Raw genomic sequence first — 20,267 nt, 5'->3', positions numbered from 1 at the left:
TCATGTGACCTCTGCAGGAGGGAGGCTTGGAGGCCCAGGTCTCTGTTTTAGGAGGACGACCACATATAGCCTGGGAGGAGGATGGGTCAGAAGCCTGGGGCCAGGGCTGGGGCCAGTGGATTAGAGGCCAGGGGTAGTGCTGAAATGATCACAGGTAACACTTATCAAGCACCTACTGTGTACCAGGGAACATTGTAAACCCCAGATCCTTTTCTGGGGAGCTGACATGGCAGGGGGTGAGGGGCAGACAAGAAGGAGATGACATATAAGGGGTTAGTGCTTTGGAGAAAAATGAGGCGCAGGAGGAAGGTGGGGGGGGTTGGAACTGTGAATGAGGGTGGGAGAAATCCCCCTAGGGAGATGTCATTTGAGCCAGAGCTGTGGGGAGCGAATCACTGGGGGACCTGTTTGTCTGGTACCCAGCTGCCCTCTGAGGTAAGAGGAGTCTCCCCATTCCTAACTAGAAAACCCAGATCAGAGAGGCTAGGAAGCCGGCCCAAGGTCACATGGTATGCAGGGCGCCTGGGGGCACAGTGGCCCCTATAGGAGCCGGAGAGAGGAGGGGGTGGGCACTTTGACTCAGAGGGAGGGACTTGGTGACCCGGTGGAATGTGGGTGGGTCAGGGAGGAGGCTGCCGATGACTGAGACTGGAAAGTCTCCAGATAAGTGGACCGTCAGTGTTGCTGGCAGAGCTGCCTGGCGAGGCGGGTTCCTTCCACCGCCTGGGCCAGCGAGGCCCCCACTGTGCTTCTGCTGCTGGGTGCCCGGACACCCTGGGGGTGGGCCTTAGGGCACAGCTGGACAGGCCCCTCCTCACAGAGCCCCTTGGAGATTTCTGGGGGCACTGCTTTTCGGGGACTGTTGAGGCCGAGGGTGGGTGTTGCAGTCCGGGGGTTTCTGGATACACAATCAGACGGATCCCAGGGCTCCTGGCACTCTCAGCCTGGCATGCGAGGTCCCATGCACAGGCCCAGCGTGCAGCCTCCTCCTTCTTGGGCTCTTCCTGCTTCGCCCTCCACTCGACACCAAGCCCCAGCCCCAGAAAGCTGCCTTCCCCTGAGCACGCTGGCCCTCGTGTTCTTCTGAGGCTCTCATTGTCTGTTGTCTGTGGTGTCACCATTGTGCTCACGGTGCCTGGGCCCCCAGACACACCCGGAGCAGTCACAGGACAGCATGTGCCCACACCAGCGGCAGAAAGCCTAGTCCCAGCCAGCGAGATGCCTGCAGCTCCCAAGGCAGACATGCAGGCCCACAGGCCAGGGGCCTTGGTGGTCAGAGGCTCAGACCCTGTGGGTTTCAGGCCACACTTCTGCCACCCCTGGATGCCGAGTGACCTTGGGCAGGTGCCCAACCTCTGGGCCCTGTAAAATGGAGCTCACAGACCCACCTCATTGTATCTTGTCATGGTTAAATGGGTTGGAGAGTTCTCAGCTTCTTGGCCTGGCCTACACTGAGCTCTCAACAACTGTTCGCTACTCTTAAAAAAAAAAATCTTTTGGAGTCAGTAATCCATGTGGATGATGCAGAATTCAAAGATACTCCAGAAGGAGCTGCGGCCTCGCCCCCACCCAACAGGCCCCAACCACCCTGGGCTCTGTTTTGAGGCTTTTTATTTACTTGTAAAACAGACATTCATCTACACCTTTTGTTTCCACACCCAGAAGGAAGTTCCAGATCAGAAGATAAAAAGCTCTTGTTTCCTTGTTGTTGTTTTTGGGGGGGGGGTGTGTGTGTGTGGGTGTGTGTGTGTGGCTGCACAGTGACAGGAATAGGCCAGAATTTATTTAGTCTCCCCTGTGGGCTTTATTTTATTATGATATTTATTGATTGATTGATTGGCTGCGTTGGGTTTTCATTGCTGCGCGCGGGCTTTCTCTAGCTGCAGCGAGCGGTGGCTATGCTTCGTTGCAGTGCACAGGCTTCACAGTGTGGTGGCTTCTCTTGTTGAAGAGCATGGGCTCTAGGCGTGTGGGCTTCAGAAGTTGTGGTGCAAGGGCTCAGTAGTTGTGGCTCTCAGGCTCTAGAGCGCAGGCTCAGTAGTTGTGGCACACGGGCTTAGTTGCTCTGCGGCACGTGGGATCTTCCCTGAGCAGAGATCGAACCTGTGTCCCCTGAATTGGCAGGCAGAGTCTTAACCACTGTGCCACCAGGGAAGTCCCCCCCTCCCACCCCCCGCCATGGGCTAAAGTTCTTTAGATCTGAGCTACCCTTACTGGGAAACTAATAAGATTATAATGTTTCTGTGGGCAAATTTTAATGGAGTGTTCTCTCTGTGCTTTTGTATCTGAGTCTTCCTGCGTGCGTCTTCCTGGACCTCCTTGTACTTGTGACCTTCTTGAGATTGAACTTAGATATGGGAAATTGTCCTAATCTTAGATGTACACCTTCATTTTTTAAACAAATACCTGCACCGGTCAGATCAAGATAGAGGGCGGGCATTGTCATCATCTCAGAAGGTCCCTCCCTGTCCCTTCTAGTCAGTTTCCCCAGAGGGGACCGACTGCTCTGATTTCTATCAGCAGAGACTAGTTTTGCCTGTACAAGGTCAGGTCTGCCCTGTGACTCAGCAAGAGAAAGAAGGGCATATGTCAACAAAAGGCACGGGTGAGAATGTTCATAGCAGCTTTGTTGTAATGGCTCTCGAGCTGGAGAGACCCTCCCCCAAAAGCCCCATCAGCTAGTGAGTGGAGGAACAGACCGTGGTCCGCCCACACAGGGGCGCACAGGTCAGCAAGGAAAAGGAACCAGCTCCCATCACACACAACAGCGTGGAGGAGCCGCACCCATGGGACCTGGGGATTCCATTCATGTGCTCCTGTCTCTTTTGGCCACTGACCAAAGCCCTCTTACCCCCGTGATGTGTCTCCTTTGTCCCCACCCCCACCGTCTCACGTGGTTCCTGTCAGGAGGTTGGGACCAGTGTCCCCAGCACCTCCAAGATGCTCAGTAGGTGTGAGTAATACTTGAGCGAACAAGCTTGTGCCCTTGGCCAGGTCTCCTTATGTGCCAAACAGAAGAATGGGGTCACGCTCAGAGTGTCACGCTGTGTGAACTGGGTGTGAAGTGCTCCGAGCAGGGCAGGGGTGGCCCACGGGTTCTTTGTAATCCTCAGGAACGTGGCTCCATGGGTAGCATCCAAGGTGTGGCGGGTTGACCGAGCCGCCAGGGGCTGTGGGCTTCATCCTCCGCGGCTTGTGCGTGCCCTCGGGGTGTTCTCCCCGATGTTTTGGCCCTTCCCTTTCTCCGTGGTTCTTCTCCATCCAGCCTGTTCCCCGGTCATGGCTGGCTGTCCCCTCAGTTCCTCTTGACTCTGTCCAGTGTCTGTCGACTGCCCTCTGTGTCCCTGCCATCCCCAATCCAGCCCGTCATTGCTCGCTTTTTTTTTTGGCTACTGCGCAGGTTGCAGGATCTCAGTTCCCCTGACCAGAGATCAGACTCGGGCCCTTGGCAGTGAAAGCGTGGAGTCCTACCCACTGGACTGCCAGGGAATTCCCTTGCTTTGCTTTCTTAATGGTCCACGGTGGCTCCCAGTTTTCCCACTTTGCATGAATCCAGGTGTATTGGTGTAAGTCAGTGCAGGTAGTGCCCTGTGTATTTCCATAGTGAAATACATAGGATATATATATATATATATTTAATTAAACATTTTTATTGAGAGATCATTTACATGGTTGGAAATTCACCCATTTCAAATGCAGTGATTTTTAGTATATTTATAGTAAGTATTAGTAAATAGCACCACACTCCAGCTTTAGGACATTTCCATCACCCCAGAAAGCTCCCTGCTGCCTGTTTCCACCCCCAGGGCAACCACTGATGCGCTTCCTGCTTTTATCGATTTGTCTTTTTTGGGACATGAAGCGGTCGTGTTTTGTCATTAAATATTTTCTTTTTATGTTAGTCTATTTTTTTTGCATAAAAATTCCTTTTTTTCTCTGTTTTTATTGGGGTATAGTTGTTTTACAGTGTTCTGTTAGTTTCTACTGTACAGCGAAGTGGAGTTCCCTGTGCTATACAGCAGGTTCTCATTGTTTATCTGTTTTATATATATTAGTGTATATATGTTAATCCCAATCTCCCAATTCATCCCACCACTCCTTCCTCCCTTGGTGTCCATATATTTTAGTCTTTATATCATATGTATGGCATTATATCACTTTAAAAAATGTAGGTAAGAAACGTACTGATCTAGGGACTTCCCTGGCGGTCTGGTGGTTAAGACTCCGTGCTTCCACCGCAGGGAGCAGGGGTTCGATCCCTGGTCAGGGAACTAAGATTCCGCATGCCACACGGAGTGGCCAAAAGAAAAAAGAAATGTACTGATCTCTTTTGGGTATAGGGCAGACGGTCCAAGTATTTGTCTGGGAAAGGGCTCTTTGGGCGTGCTGGGGCTGGAACATAGCCAGCTGGAGGGAAATGGTTCCGTTTGTCATCAGGCATCAGTCCAGTCCCTCCCCATCCCTCCATGGCCTCGGGACCCTCCAAGGCCAGAGTGTTCCCTGGTGCCCTGCTGGGGTTGGTGTCTTTGCTGAGGTTACTCACATTGCAAGAGGGGATTACTCCACCCAGTTTGGTCACACTTCCTGCCCCCTGCAAGCCAGCCTCCTGAGTAATTTCTGTCCCTTTCCCCTCCCACAGGGACTTCCTTCCCCGAGGTTCAGGAATCGTCACTCGGCGGCCTCTCATCCTGCAGCTCATCTTCTCAAAAACAGGTACGATGGGGCAGATCGCAGCCCAAACTGGAAACAAATGTGGATGCGGCGCCCAGCAGGGGCCAGGGCCTTCTGATGAGTCTCAGGTCCTGGGCTGCCATTTGGGTTTAAGATCACTTTCCTTGCGTGCACGGAAATGGAAGCACAGTTCATTGAACACCCCACCCAGCCTGAGCTGCCTCGGCTGTGACCAGGCTGCCAGGTGCCATATTTCTTGCTCTATCGTAGGTGACACGTTTTTGGCTGAACACTTTCAAAATCAGTAGCAGACATTGTGACATGTCAGCCTGAAGTGCTTCAGTGTGTCTCCCTTTGCAATAAGAACACCCTCTTATACTCACAGAACCACACTCAAGAAGAGTCATCATTTCTGCATATTATCTTAGACCTGGTCCATACTCATGTCGCCAGTTGTCCCCCAGATATCTTTCCTGGCTGGTTCTATAGCTACTCTGATCAGTCTCACGCTGCCCTTTCTTGTCCTGTCTCCTCTTTGCATTAGAGCATCATCCCCACTATTTCTTTTTAAATTACAACACTGACTTTTGGGAGAGACTCGGCCTGTTGAATACAGGATGGCCCACGTGTAGATTTTTTCCTGTCCTCTCCTCGGTGGCCTCTCTTCTTCCTACACAAGTCCCACATAACATGGGCATGTCTCCCAGCTTGAAACCCACTTGGCTTCCTTGTAAATCATCTCAGGGCAGAGACTGGAAGGAGAGAGGGGAGCCGTTGGGGGAGGTGGGGGCTCTTTTCTCTCCAGAGCCCCCAGGGCTCTCCATGCAGCTTCCCCACTGACCTGCAATGCCAGCCATGGCCGGTTCAGCACTGGGTGTGCCAGCGTCACCACAGGCCATATTAAACACCCCCATTCTGGGAAGGCAGCTGACATACCCCCATTTGACAGACCAGGAAACTGAGGTTTAGCAGTAGCCAGGTTACCTGCCTTTCTAGTGGACGTCACACCTGGGATGGGCACCCAGGCTGGCTCAGACCTCAGACTCCCCTCTCAGCTGGTCCTTGCCCCGCCCTCTCACCGTCATCCTCCCGGCCTTCACCCAATCCACCTGCAGGAGGGTGTGACGCCATTGAGAGACGGCAGTTGATTGGTCCAGCGCCACCCAGCGGCAAGCCAATGGGCTGCCGCCTCTGGGTTCCGGTGTCCAGTCAGCTGTGCCCGGAAGGGCAGTGGCGGAGCCTCGATTTTCAGATTTTCAGATTTCAGCCGGATAGGGTCACAGGGCTTGGCCCGCTGGGGTTGTGTTTCACATTCAGTAGTTTGGTGGAGGGCGGGGGGGGGCGGTGAGAATCTGCATTTTTCATAGTTCTCAGGTCATGCTGATACTTTTGGTTACTGACCGCATTGGGAAAACCTCTGCCCAGGTGGGTGGGGGCTGAGAGCTAACCCTGCCCAGGTTCAAATCCTGGCCCTGTGGCTTACTGGCCCCTGGGGAGGGACTGCTGCTCACGGCCGTGTTTCCTGTCTGGACAGTGAAGATAATAATAGTACTCTTTGTCGGCTGCCGTGAAGACCATGTTATTCAGTCCACGTAGGGCCCGTAGAACAGTGCCTGGCACGCTCCAGGCCCTGGCCGAGTGGTGCTATCCCAGTGGCTGCGGTTTTGTGCTTGCTGCCGGCCTGTTTGGGGACAGCTTGCTGGGCGAACAGGTTGGCTGGCTTCCTGCACTAGAAGGTCCCTGGCATTGCCGTGGCGGGAGGGCTCCCCCATCACCTCCCCAGCGGCCGTCCCCCAGCAGTGGTCCAGTGAGCCCTTGCTGCATGCCACAAGCTGGTCCCGGGCTGGGGCACAGTGCGAATAGGACCAGGGCTGCTGCCACCACCTGTCACCTTCCCTCTTGGTACTCCTGTTAGTGCTGGGGGCCAGTGCAGGGGGGGAATTGGGGCGAGACGTGGCCGTCACCAGATGGGAATATGTGTGGTGGTCGTGGGGTGACTCAGCTCCATCGGTTCGGAGTGTCACCGGGCTTCTCTGAGGAAGTGATGTTTGAGCCGAGGCTGACAGGTGCTTTGGAGTGAGTTGGGGGAGCAGAAACTCTGCTTGCAAGTAGAGAGTGGTGCTTGTGAAGACCGTGAGGCAGCGATGCCCAGTGTGGCCTGCTGGAGGAACTGAAATTCCTTCTTGGGGCGGGCGGCGGGGAGAAGCATGTGACGAGTGACAGCCCTGTGGGAGCACCGAGGGCAGGAACTGTGAGGGTACACTCAGGCCAGCGCCTGACCCAGATTGATGTTGAAATCTTCATTCCTGTCCCCCCACTTTACAGAGGAGGGAACTTCCAAGCCACCTGCCTGAGGGCACACAGGAGGGCCATCTTGAAAGCCCAGTCTTTAAACTCATTCTTGGGGAGTGTGCCCTTAGGCCGAGGTGTGGTTGGACCAGATCCTGTGGCCCGTGGTGGAGAAGAGACCACAGGGACCAGCTCTGAGGCAGGGGGATCCAGGGATGGGGTGGCAGCTCTGGAGATGGAGACACAGTTGGATCCTGTTGAGCTGGGGCTGGGGGTGGGGTGGGGGAGAGGGGTCCAGGGTGTCCCAGGTGGGAGTGCTCCTTGCTGTGTCCCAGCTTGCGTACTCCCTCTCCCCCACCTGACCGTGGCGTTTCCAGTCTCTTAATGCCTCAAGTAGATGTGAGCTGAGCCTTGGCTGGCCGCCAGGGAAGCCGTGAGCGCACTCCGAGAGTTCTGGCCCTCCCTGAGTTCAGCCTGTTGGGTGCAGCAGACACGGGGTTGCTATGGTGGGGCTGAGAGAGGAAACCACAGGGGATTGTGGGAGAGCGTATCAGGCATTGGATCTACTTTGGGCCAGGGGCCCGGGGAGAACATGCTAGGCAGGGCAACAGCTGTGTTGTGAAGCTGTGAGGTCAGGCTGGGGCCAGGAGGCAGGTGGCACATCCTGGCAGGTGTGATAAGGGTTCCAGGCGTTGGGAACCTGGGTGGCATTCAGGGTGTGGAGAGACCGGCTTAGCTCACGGGCTGCCTTGTGGAGAAGGGATGGGCAGGCGCAGGCGTGCAGGGGGGGAGGCCAGGGAGAGGTTAGCCTGGCGCCAGGCCAGAGGTGTTGGAGCCTGGCCCAGGGCAGTGCTGTGGGGGTGAGGGCAGAGTCTAGAGTGACCTCGAGGTGGGGAGTCCAGGTACCGGTCACCAAGGCACCAGGGCTGGGGTGACCCCCGACTGATAAGAGGGAGGAAGCTGGGGCTCTAGAGCTATCTAGGGGCCACACGGGGCTGCATGGCTCCCAGGGATTAAAGTTGTGTTCAGCTGGCTCTCAGGGACAGGACTCCAGAGCCAGGCTGCCACCCCTTCCTATCCGGGACCTCGGGCACGTAGCTTCCCTCTCTGCGCCTCAGCCTCCTCATCTGTAGATCGGGGGTGATAGTGGTGACTCCCTCGTGGCCCTGGCACCCCATGAGACTGTGGTGTGGCTTTTGCTTCCTGTGGGGTCTGGAGTCCCTGGTACTATCAGGTCCTAATTCTCTGACTCCTGCAGTGCCCAGCGGCGCCTGGCTTCTCCTCGTCTAGACTGGTCTCAGTGAACCATTACTTTTAATCGGCTCAGTTTAAAAATTACCTCAGACCGCAGCCCAGGAAGTTTGGTGGCGCGTGAGTGAACCCTGTTCCTCCTTGGGAACCACCCCTGGACCTCGTAAACCCTGGGTGCGGGGCACTGTTCTCATGTGGACTGTGCACGACCGGGGCCTCCCAAGCCTCCCCTCCCAGGCTTGACCTTGGCCGGTGCTCACAGGAGCCAGGGATGTCAGGGCCTGGCGCTCAGATGCTTTCTTGAGGCTTTGTGGCCCCCACGGGACCTTGCTGGCCTCTGGGACCTCACCTCCTCCTGGTGCCACAATCTCACTCATCCTCAAGACCAGCTCTGTTGTTCCCACCTGTGGACCTTCACCCTCCCTACCCGTCCTGCCTGGAGCACCCTGCTCCACCTCGCGCCCCCCACCCCTCCTCCTCTGCTGGGTGAGCCCCGCCCCCAAGCCCCACCCCAGTCACTGCTGCCTTGGTTCTTCTGCAGCGTGTGTTATGAGGCATCATCCTGTTCTTGTATTTTTTTTTGGCCGTGCCTTGCAGCGTGAGGGATCTTCTTAGTTCCCTGACTAGAGATCGAACTTGCAGCCCCTGTAGTGGAAGCATGGTGTCTGAACCACTGGACCGCCAGGGAGGTCCCTGTTCTCATATTTTCTTGTGGTCTCTCTCCCCCGCCTCAGCGTCAGTGCCACCAGAGCAGGGCCGCTGACCTGCTTTGTCCATTGCTCTCCCCCGTGCCCAGCGTGGGGCCTGGCCCCCTGTAGGGGCTCCATCAGCATGGGGCTGGTGCCTCGCCGTGCCCTAAGGGCTGCTGCTGTGCTGCATCTCTCCCACGGGAGATGATCCACGACTGTGTGTGCAGCGCCTGTCCCCAGCCAGCCTGGCCCTGCAAGGCCCTTTTCTATAAAGCCTGTAGACCCTGCCATGGTCGAGGCGTGGCCTGTCCCCATGAGGAAACCAAGCTGGGAGCTGGCGGGAGTTAGGTGGGGGCTGATCAGGATGGCAGCCCGGGGCTGTCATCTCCAGTGTGTGTTTTTTCCCACATTGACAAGCAGTTCTCTAGTTCTCGGACATACTGCTCCGGTGTCCTCCAATTTAACTCAGTTCTGACGCTGCCTGCCTGGAGGCAGCACCACATCCTGCAGGTTAAGGGCTCAGTCCCACCAGACTGTACTCCCGCCTGCACTTCAGATGCCAGTCACAAGTCCAGGCTGTCACCTGAGCTTCTGACGGACTGACTATAGATCAGAGGGTCCAGTGAGCGCCTCCTTGGGTGAGATCAGTTTTCCAGAGTGGTCCACAGAACTCAGAGAAATAGTTCACTCCCCAGATTCCTATTATAAGAGGATGTGTATAACTCAGGAAGAGCCAGGTAGAAGAGACGCATGAGGCAAAGTATGGGAAGAGGGTGCAGAGCTTCCGTGCCTGTCTGAGCTTGCCACTCTCCCGGCCCCTGCACCTGGTCACCAACCCAGAAGCTCTCCAGACGCCATCCTTTTGGAGTTTTATGGAGAACGTAGGAGCGGTTGATTAAATCCAGTGCTTGATTCAACCTCCAGCCCCTGTTTGCTCCCCGGAGGTCAAGGGACGGGACTGAAAGTTCCAACCTTCTAATCACGCCTGGCTGGTTTCCTTGACAACCAGCCCCCATCCTCAGGAGCATTCCAAGTCACCTCATTAACATAAACTCAGGTATGACTGAAAGGGGCTTGTTATGAATATCACTCTTACCACTAGAACATTCCAAGGATTTTAGAAGCTCTATGTCAGAAGTGGAGGGAAGGTCAAATACATATTTCTTCTTATAAATTGCAATGTAGGACTTCCCTGGTGGTCCAGTGGTTAAAACTTCATGCTTCCAGTGCAGGGGGCGGGGGTTCGATCCCTGGTCGGGGAATTAAGATCCCACATGCCGCACCGTGTAGCCAAAAAAAAAAAAAAAAAAAAAAAAAAAAACTAGGCCACATTGCAATGTCATACCTTTCCAGTGGCAGTGTGTCCTAGAGTGGGAGGTGCTTATGACTTGTCTCAAATCTGGGGCAGGGCTTGAGGACCAAACAGACTTGGAGATGCCATGTGCTTGCCCTCTTCCTGATCAGCTGAAGTTCTGAAAAGTTCCTCAAGTCTTCGATGATGTGTGTCCCAGGTGTCTTTGAGCCCCAAGTTGTTCCTCCTGGGCTGTGACAGCCAGATCAGCATGTTTGTTGACAGCATGGGGAAGGCAGACCCCTACGTCCACTGCCTGGGGTCGGCCTGCTTGTTCTGCTCTTTGTTGGGTTGAGAATGGGAAAGGGATGGGATATGCCCACCAAGATCTGGGTAGAACCCCCACGACCCCCATTCGAAGCACCGAGGCCCCAGACAGACTTGCAAGTTGCCCCAAGCCCAGCAGCTGAGCGATTCGCGTGCTCTGTGTGGGCCCGGCACTATGGAATTGGGTCCCTTTATCACCTTGCCCCAGCCGTGGGCTCTGTGTTGTCCTGTTTCATTGTGGGGAAACTGAGACACTGCCACTTCCCTCTCGTCTTCCTGTCACCTCCCCAAGTCGTGTCGTGGTGCTGGACTTGCCCTCTCCAGGCCTGAGGGGCTGATTTTTTAAAAAATATTCATTTTTAAAATTTTTTTTCAAGTTTTAGTATTCCACGTTCTTAAAGATATGCAGTAAATGTTTTTTCCTTATCACAGATCTCTCATGTCTTTTTCTTCATTCATTTTCTTTCTATATCCTTGATCTTTCTTCTCTCTTTTTTTTTTTTTTTTGGCCATGCCATTTGGCTTGTGGGATCTTAGCTCCCCAACCAGGGATCAAACCCGTGCCCTCTGCAGTCCTAACCACTGGACAGCCAGGCAATTCCCCACTTCATGATTCTTTTTTTTTTAATTATTTATTTCTTTGGCTGCTCTGGGTCTTAGTTGCGGCATGCAGGCTCTTGGTTGCAGCATGCGGGATCTAGTTCCCCGACCAGGGATCAAACCCAAGCCCCCTGCATTGGAAGTGCTGAGTCTTAACTACTGGACCATCAGGGAAGTCTCCCCACTTCTCGATTCTTAAGTAATGCCAGTGGGCTTGTGGCCTGGTCTGCCTTTGGGGTAGGGAGGGGGATCTTCTGACCATGTCTTCGTGGCCTGCATGAACTCCTTTAAAACGGGAGGCCCCAAAGACCTCACAAGAAGCCAGGCTGAGGATCCATGGCCTCAGTCCTGGGGCTGCTTTCTTATACCCCGGAGGGGGGGGCCTGACCCCCAGAAGATGGCAGCATGCACTTGTCACCTCCCTTCTGAAGGCACCTTCTCCTCCTCCTCCCCCTCCCCTCTCTCTCCCCCTCCCCCTCTCCCTCCTCCTTTTAAAGGCAAAGGAACTAGAATAGCTAAGAGCACTTTATTTATTTATTTATATTATTTATTTATTTGTGGCTGCATTGGGTCTTTTTTGCTGTGTGTGGGCTTTCTCTAGTTGCAGCGAGTGCTACTCTCCATTTTGGTGCATGGGCATCTCTTTGCAGTGGCTTCTCTTGTCGTGGAGCACAGGCTCTAAAGGGTGGGCTTCAGTAGTTGCGGCACGCTGGCTCAGTAGTTGTGACGCACAGGCTTAGTTGCTCCGTGGCGTGTGGGATCTTCCCGGACCAGGGATTGAACCTGTTTCCTCTGTATTAGCAGGCGGATTCTTAACCACTGTGCCACCAGGGGAGCCCTGAAGGGTGTGCCTGGGGGATCCCCGAGGTGGGGGATTGGCTGTTGAACACAGTGGGGACCCACATGGGGGTCACGGGGTGTAGGGGATGTCCTCCTAGGCTTTGGCACCTAATGCTTTGTAACAGGCCACCATGAATTGTTTTATTAAGCAGTTACTGTGCACCAGGGACCAGGGAGAGCAGAGACCCAAAGCAAGTCCCTCGCAGTCCCTTCTTGCAACTCTGGCTTTAGCAAGGGACACACAAACTTGGTGTAGCCCCCCAAAAATAATAAATAAATAAATAAAATTTAAAAAAAAAGGGGACACACAAGCACGTGGTGTGTCAGCGTGAGGAGTGCCATGAAGGGGCGGGGTGGTGGCCCTGCTGGAGCCCAGGTGGTCAGGGTGGGTCTCCCTGAGCGGAGTTGTTTAGAGCTGAGACCTGAGGGAGGCAGTGAACAAGTCCTGGGCAGAGGGCAGGGCCTTCTTCTAGAAAAAAACTACAAGTGCATTCACTGACCCCATAGGATGCGGGTGGGATGCCCTGCAGTGGGTGAGGGTGGCTGGCTCCTCGGGGCTGGTAGCACAGCTGCTGGACGAAGGCCCGCTTTATTCCTTGCTTCTGCTGTGCTCCAGGCCCTGTGCTGGTCTTTCCTCCCAGGGAAGCCCTGGGCTGCGGTTGGGGTGGCGGGGTGGCCGCTGACATGCTGTGGCAGGGCCTGGGGACCTGAGGGATCGAGCACGAGGAAAGGAAGGTTTGAAAACACTGCAGCTGCTCTGGGGGCAGAGGGGCCAGCTGTGCAGCGGGGACCGGGGACCGGGGACCGGGGCAGGCAGAGCTGGCGGTGGCTCGGCCTGGGCTGCTAGGGACGCGTGGAGAGGGTGCTCTCCAGGCGTCGCAGGCCATCAGCTCAGCCTCAAGGCTTCTGAATTATTCTTTGAGACCGTATATCGTTAAAAAAATCACCTCCCCCATCTGAGCACATATAGGGCTGTAGAACCCCAGGCTGAACACCCCGCCTATTTGTCATATTCTACTTTTCCTCATGGGAAAACTGAGGCACAGAGGGGGAGCCTGGCCATTGGGGACCCCTCCACTTTCTCTCCCTCTCCCTTAGACTTCTCTGTGTCCAGAGCATCCTCAGGGCATGGGGGAAGGTCTCCACTTTAGAGAGATCGTGCGGGCGTGAGATGGGCCGGGGCTGAGTTGGGCAGGCCGCCCCTCCAGGAGACCGCTACTCGTTCCTGGTACGTTGAGTCTCTTTTCTGAGCGCCTCTGGCACCTGCTGTGACAGGCTTGTGCCGAGTCCACCTTCCTCGTCAGACCAGGACCCTGGCTCTGGGCTTGGCCTGTGCCGGCAAGAAGTACATGAGGGGGACTTCCCTGGTGGCGTGGTGGTTAAGAATCCACCTGCTGGTGCAGGGGACACGGGTTCGATCCCTGGTCCGGGAAGATCCCACATGCCACGGAGCAACTAGACCCGTGCACCACAACTACTAAGCCTGCGCTCTAGAGCCTGTGAGCCACAACTATTGAGCCTGCATGCCATAACTACTGAAGCCTACATGCCTAGAGCCTGTGCTCCACAACAAGAGAAGCCACTGTGATGAGAAGCCTGCGCACCGCAATGAAGAACAGCCCCTGCTTGCGGCGACTGGAGAAGAGCCCACATGTAGCAACAAAGACCCAACGCAGCCAATAAATAATTAAAAAAAAAAAAGTGCATTGGGAAGGAGGGAGGGAGGGAGGGGAAAGACAGTAGGTGGACCCGCCAGACCCTGTTCCTGGCCAGCCCCCCGTATATCCAGCTTGGTGGCCGTGGGGGTGCTGGGGCCATGTTACTTCTCTGGTACCTACTGTGTGCTCAGAGTTGCTCAGAGTACAGCACCCTGGGGACACAGAAAAAGAGATTCAGATCCCTGCCCCACAGTGTGGACCTTCTACTGGGGATCAGAGAAAATACACAGGCTGACAAGGTAAACCATAGTAGAAGTTGGTGGGTGCTTGAAGGATCCTGAGGAAGGGAAAGGGGAAAAGAGACCGAGGAGGTTTGTCATCTCCCTTTGGGATCAGAGCAGGCCTCACGGAGAAGGAGAAGGTGACGTTCAAGCAGACACCTCTGAAAGGGGAGAGGGAGGGACCCATAAGGGTGTCTGTAGGCAGAGAGAAGAGCCAGTGCAAAGGCCCTGACGCAGGAGTGGGGGGCTTGGTGTGTGAGAAACCGGGCAAGCCAGTGTGGCTGGAGGGGGAGTAAGTTGAGGTCAGAAGTTGGGCGAAAGGAAATTTTGTAGGGCCCTGCGGCATGTGGTGAAGACTTTGGCTTTTACTGGGGTGAGGTGGGAGCTGTGGAGGGTTTCAAGGAGTGGAGTCGAGGTCTTGCTTTAAGAGGGTTAGTGCTTGGGGATGGAGAAGAAGCAGGGTTGGCAGAAGCTATCTTATGTTGGTATGAGCCTGGAATCTAGCCCATGGCTCCAGAGTGATGGGGAGACCAGCAAAGAAGGCAGGCTGTGGGGATGGGCCCCGCTGACTCCTGGACCTTCCACTTGGGCACAGAACTTCTGGGGAAGAAGTCGTGGCTTTCCAGAACTTTCTCCTGTACTTCTTTCACTCGCACAAAGTGGCTGGCAGAAGAGAAGGCTGCCACACGCTGGGCTCTGGGAGGCCACAGCTGGCAAGTCCTGGTCTCATACACACGATCCAGGGTGAACCTGGCTCTGACAGGGGAGGAGGTCCAAGATGCGGGCTGGGGTTCCAGGTGGCATGGCGTCAGGGAAGGCTCCCTGGGAGAGGCAGCAGGCAGGCCAGCCTGGCAGGGCAGAGGTTTATAAGGGACAGGGCCTGTGTCCTGGTCCCCAGCCCCTTTCCCATCCTCCATTCCCCTGTACTCCAGGAAGGGGGATTGGTATCTTGCGCGTGCTGAGCCCAGGGCTTGAGCCGGAAGAGAACTGAGGTTTGCTGTGGGGGTGGGAGGACTGCTCCATTTTTGGTGGCTGCTGCAGGAAGAGCAGCCGAGTATTTCCTCTTGTCCCTGTGGAGGGCTGGAGCACGCCCGTCCTTGGGAACTGGGTCAGCTCATGGGGGTGGGGTGGTTGATCCTTTGCCCTCCAGCTGGTGTCCTTATTGCCCTGCTCCCCAGTGGCCAGTGCCCACGTTGGACAAGATGCTCAGTGATCTGAACCCGCGGAGTCCCCCTGACCCCTGCAGCAGAGGTTAGAAAGGTGAAGAGCCTGTCTGTGGCCTCACAGAGGCCACGTGACGTGAGAGCCACTACCGGGAGACAGATTATATATGGGCGTTACGGAGATGCCTACCTGCTAAGGGGCACTTGTGAGGGGCACATGGGACCACACACAGGACCTGGCCAAATCAAGGGCTGCCTGTTGGCCGTAGTTTGTTAGGTTATGGTGATGGGATGGTGAACCTCCTTGCATTTGTTTCTTTCTGCTGTGTTACACCTCTGGATAGAGATTCTCGACCTGCCTGGCCTTTCTCTGTTGCTGGGCTGTTTCTCCATCCTTTCTTTTGATGTAGCTGATGGTAACTCTATGCTGTGATTTCTGTAGTCAGGTCTCCTCCTGGTGGACATCGAGGCTATTTCCGGTTTTTCATGCTTAGAAACAGCACCACAGCGCACATCTTTGCATCTCTGCCGTGGACCAGTTCTTTAGGTTGTTTGCCAGCAAGACTTACTTCCCTCTTTTTAGCATCACTTGCAGGAGCCGTGACCTCTGATTTAGAAAGTACCCCCTCCCCAACATATACTGTGAAAATTCACACACATGGAAAAGTCAGGAATTGTGCAGCGAATGCCTGTAGACTCAGCCCCTACGTCCTACGATGAACTTTTTTCTTCCTGCTTTATCCACATCTGCGCTTTGGATTTCTCTGCCTTGATGATTGGACTGGCACTATCGTTAGTCACTTTAAAAAAAAAAAATTATTTATTTATTTATTGGCTGCGTTGGGTCTTCGTGGCTGCGCATGGGCTTTCTCTAGTTGCAGCGAGCAGGGGCTACTCTTCGTTGTGGTGCGTGGGCTCTTCATTGCTGTGGCTTCTCTTGTTGCGGAGCACGGGGTCTAGGCGCTTGGGCTTCAGTAGTTGCGTCACATGGGCTCAGTAGTTGTGGCTCATGGCCTCTAGAGCACAGGCTCAATAGTTGTGGCGCATGGGCTTCGTTGCTTCTCGGCATGTGGGATCTTCCCGGACCAGGGATCGCCATTGGCCAGCGGATTCTTAACCACTGCGCCACCTAGGAGGTCCCCGTGAGTCACTTTTTAATTTCCCTTCATCTCAGTGTCACTAATGGCTTTCAGACACCCCCGGCTCAGAAGACCTAAAGAAGCCAGAAAGCGTTTCTCCTGAGGAGCTCCCATCGAGGTGGGGGGCTGGGGCCCATGAACAGCCAGGAAGGGAGGAGGGACAGCGGGATGGGCTTTGGTGAGGCCAGTGGTGGTGCCTGTTTCCCATCCCATGCGGGTGCCTTGGGGAAGGAGGACAGTGAGTCCCAGGGACATGCGCCCGGGATCTCATGGGCTTAGAGGGCAGTGGCAGCTCAGGATCCCAGCAAGGCAGCTGCTTGCAGCGCTTTTGACTGTGACCCACAGTGAGGGAGATTTCTGCATCACAGCCCCGGGACGGTCTCGTGTGAAACACTGAAGCGGAAGCTTCATCAGACGTACATCCCTGCACTCGGGTGATGCGTGCTAATATTTCCTCTTGTATTTTGTTCATTAAGAAAAAAAAGAATAAGTGCTGGTCACACCCACCTGTTGGTGGTTGTTTTTTTGTGGGGGTTTTTTGCTTTGTTTTTGTTTTGTATTTGATTTTTTTTTTTTATTCATGATATGTCATGACTTGTAGTTTTGCAAAACGCTTTATGAGAATGTCCGTCCCACAGAGTCAGGATTTTTGCCAGTTGTGTACCTTGTGGAATCCCCACGGTCTGGAAGGGGGCACGGTCTACAGGAGGCCCCCCCTCACATACCTGTCAAGAGAATGAGTCTCTTGCTCCCCAAATTCCTGGAAGGCCTGTGACTAATTCTTCACTTTCTCTGCTTGGCAAAGCACCTGTCTCGGAAGGCCATCTGCGCCCCCAGCACAGCGAGACTGCTTCTCTTCCTCATTTGGAACATCTTTCTTCCCTTTTCAGAATATGCCGAGTTTTTGCACTGCAAGTCCAAAAAGTTTACAGACTTTGAGGAAGTCCGACAGGAGATCGAAGCGGAGACTGACAGGGTCACGGGGACCAACAAAGGCATCTCCCCAGTGCCCATCAACCTGCGGGTCTACTCGCCACACGGTAGGCAGCAGGGACCCCTCATGCTCGGGGGCGGGGGACGGCTGACTCTGTGCCGGCCGTGGGTCAGGTCGGCCTCACTGTCATAAAGAACACACCCCCTCCCGTTTATCTTCACACACACACAGCCCTCTTGATCCATATCTTCCCACGTCCAATAGGAACGTGATTCTGAGAAATCGGTCTCAGCTCTAAGAAAAACAGCAGGCCAGGGAGACTGTCCGGAGTGGTGGGGACTGGGGCGAATTCCATATTCCTTTTAAAGGGGAAGCCACAGCTCGGCTCCCAGGTGAACGGTGATGTCAGCCCAAGGCAGTCTGGTCTTCTGGCTTCCGGAGAGGAGCCAGAAAGCCAGATTTTTCTGCATAAGGTCCTGATTTTAAAACTGCATCATTTAAGCAGAATAAGCAGCCTGTAGCCAACTACAACCTCTGAGCCAGCAGCGTGGATTGCTAACTTAAATGGTATTTGGTGACTATTCCAGCTGACTCTTAACACCTCAGTATGGGTTCTCTGTGATGAGTTTTTAAATTTCTTTATTGTTGAATAAATGATGCCAGTACATGGCTCATATGCAAAAGGTATAAAAGGGTACGTCCAGCAAAACCTACCCTGCCCCCCAAATTACAAATATAGTTCATGTTCTTGATACATAAGGCATATGTAAGCAAGGATGAATATATATGTGTATATCATGCAGGTGTGTTTCGCTACTTTTACGCATTCGTAGCATGATGTAAAAGTCGTTGCTGCCTCTTTTTCATATGAGTGCATCTCAGAGTGTGTTTCTTACCAGAGTATCATCTTTTTGTTTTTAATAGTTCCTCAATATTGGCCGAATCAATGTGCTGAAATTTATTTAGCCATTGAGAGCAATTCCAGTCTTCAAATGCAAATATCCAGATTTAAAACTATATCGCTGATAATAACTTATCAGGAGTATAACTTGTAAAAATTGTGACTCACACACACAGAACTGTGAATCACTATATTATATACCTGTAACATATAATATTGTACTTCAACGATACTTCAGTTAAAAAAATAATAGAGTCACTTCATTTAAAAAAACAGAAACCTCTGTCACTGAAATAGAGTACAGAGAGGGTGTCTGAGGATGGGATCCTAGGAGGGAGTTTTTAGGTCCATCGGTGGGATCCAGTTGGAGCGCAGGAGAAATCCTGAGGCCTGACCCCTAGCACTTGGGGAAGCGGGCCAGGTCCCTGCACGGCTGTGTGTGCCTCCTTTCCTCCGGCTCTGACAGCCTCTCCCTCTGCTTTCCCTCCCAGTGTTGAACCTGACCCTCATCGACCTCCCGGGCATCACCAAGGTGCCTGTGGGGGACCAGCCCCCGGACATCGAGTACCAGATCAAGGACATGATCCTGCAGTTCATCAGCCGGGAGAGCAGCCTCATCCTCGCCGTGACCCCCGCCAACATGGACCTGGCCAACTCGGACGCCCTCAAGCTGGCCAAGGAGGTCGACCCCCAAGGTACCCACCGAGCCCCATGGCGGCAGCTCCCACTTTCCAGCACGTCAGAGCATCGCAACTTGCCCCACATCCTCAATTCCATGTCGGTGGCATGGCACACGACCTTCCCAGGAAAAGGCCTGGGACGCAGCATTTCCCACGAGGGCCAGCAGTTCGGGGGGCGTCCCCCAGGAGGCCAGTGTGTGGCCGTTGGCATTGCTCCTTGGAAAGCTGATCCCTGCTTCACTTGTGCAGAAAGCTAGTCTAGGGGGATGGGAAGAAGGCATCCCTCCTCGGGCACAGTTGTGAATCCAGATCCCCCCTCTAGAAGCTGCTCTTCCGTCCTGAGGCGTGGTCTGTCCCGTTGAAAGGGTAACAGCAGTCCTAACTTGCCGAGCTGCCCAGAGGACTGGAGGTCTCTCTGTCACTGCTCGGGCCCGGCAGGGAAGGTGAAAGGATGACGAGTTAGTGAAGCCAGTTGAGGGCAGGAGGGAGCGGTGGAGACGGGGCCTCTCTGGCTCAGGGCATTCGTTCAGTAAACGTCAGTTAAGCCCCTGCTGTATACCAGGCTCTGTTTGGGCCTTGGGAACCCTGCACGGGACAAAATTGACAGAAAGCCCCACTGGCAAGCTGATATTCCAGTGGGGGAGACAGAATCCCCCACTGGAAATAAGCAAGTGGGATAACTTGAGGTAATGGGAAGCCCTGGAAGAAACTAGTACCCATTGAGAGAGGCTGGGATGGAAGGGGGCGGTTAGGGGCCTCTGCAGATGTGAGGTTTTAGGTGAGACCAGAATGTTGAAAAGAGGCGAAATCCAGGGAAACGGACCGTGGCTGCTAAAGAGGCTGGGGTGCCCAGGACACAGCGGGGAGGCCCGTGTGGCTGAAGCAGGGTGAGCTGAAGGGAGGGCAGAGGAGGGGAGGCCCCATGGGCTGCGATGGGGAGCTGGGTGTCGTCTGAGTCGGGGGGTGGGGGGCGCGTTAGCAGAGTGTGACATACACAGAAATACATTGTCCTCTGACTGCCTGGACCCTGTTTTGGAAGGAGTTGGGGACCAGTGACGAGCTGGGGGAGACAGGCTCTGTGGCTCTCGCTCCCCAGTTTGCAGGCCTGGGGGACAGTCAGCAAAGGGGGTGTCCTTTCCCTGCCCTGGACTGCGAGCTCCTCAAAGCTCAGGGCTCTGCCAACCCCTCCCCAGGGTCATCCAGGTGTGCTTTCCTGGGAGGGGCCACCCCTGCCCATAGACCCCCAAGCCTTCCTCTGCCCCCAGTCCAATCCCAGGAAATGGCATGTAACTGTGACAAGATGCCACAGAGGCTGGATCAGGCAGTGAGGAGGTGGGGTTGAAAAACGTTTAAGTGAACTTGATGCTGGCATCCTTCCGGAAACATAGCTTTCTAACTTTGAAAGTAATCTTGATTTTTACCCCCCAAATGTCACCATTGTAAAATATAGAGCCTAACATGTGGTAGCTCCTCCCCCCTGCAGATTGGCGGGCACACTTGGCAGATATTCTTTCGGAGTTTGTTCTTCCACGTAAACTCACATTATTAGAAAT

At 54.4% G+C, this 20,267-nt stretch overlaps 1 protein-coding gene across 10 annotated transcripts in view; it reads left to right on the top strand.

Annotated features, from left to right (window-relative positions):
• Positions 1-20,267, top strand: part of DNM2 (dynamin 2) — an 88,448-nt gene that overhangs the window by 26,562 nt on the left and 41,619 nt on the right. For all 10 annotated transcript variants that reach the window (XM_057710315.1, XM_057710321.1, XM_057710320.1 and 7 more), the window contains exons 2-4: positions 4,640-4,713; positions 17,090-17,239; positions 18,526-18,729. In XM_057710315.1, the coding sequence (XP_057566298.1) occupies positions 4,640-4,713; positions 17,090-17,239; positions 18,526-18,729 (428 nt within the window). The remainder of the gene's footprint in view (positions 1-4,639; positions 4,714-17,089; positions 17,240-18,525; positions 18,730-20,267) is intronic.

This window comes from Hippopotamus amphibius, chromosome 15 (assembly GCF_030028045.1).
Source record: "Hippopotamus amphibius kiboko isolate mHipAmp2 chromosome 15, mHipAmp2.hap2, whole genome shotgun sequence".
Classification (NCBI taxonomy): domain Eukaryota; kingdom Metazoa; phylum Chordata; class Mammalia; order Artiodactyla; family Hippopotamidae; genus Hippopotamus; species Hippopotamus amphibius.
This window is presented reverse-complemented; position numbering and strand designations above follow the sequence as displayed.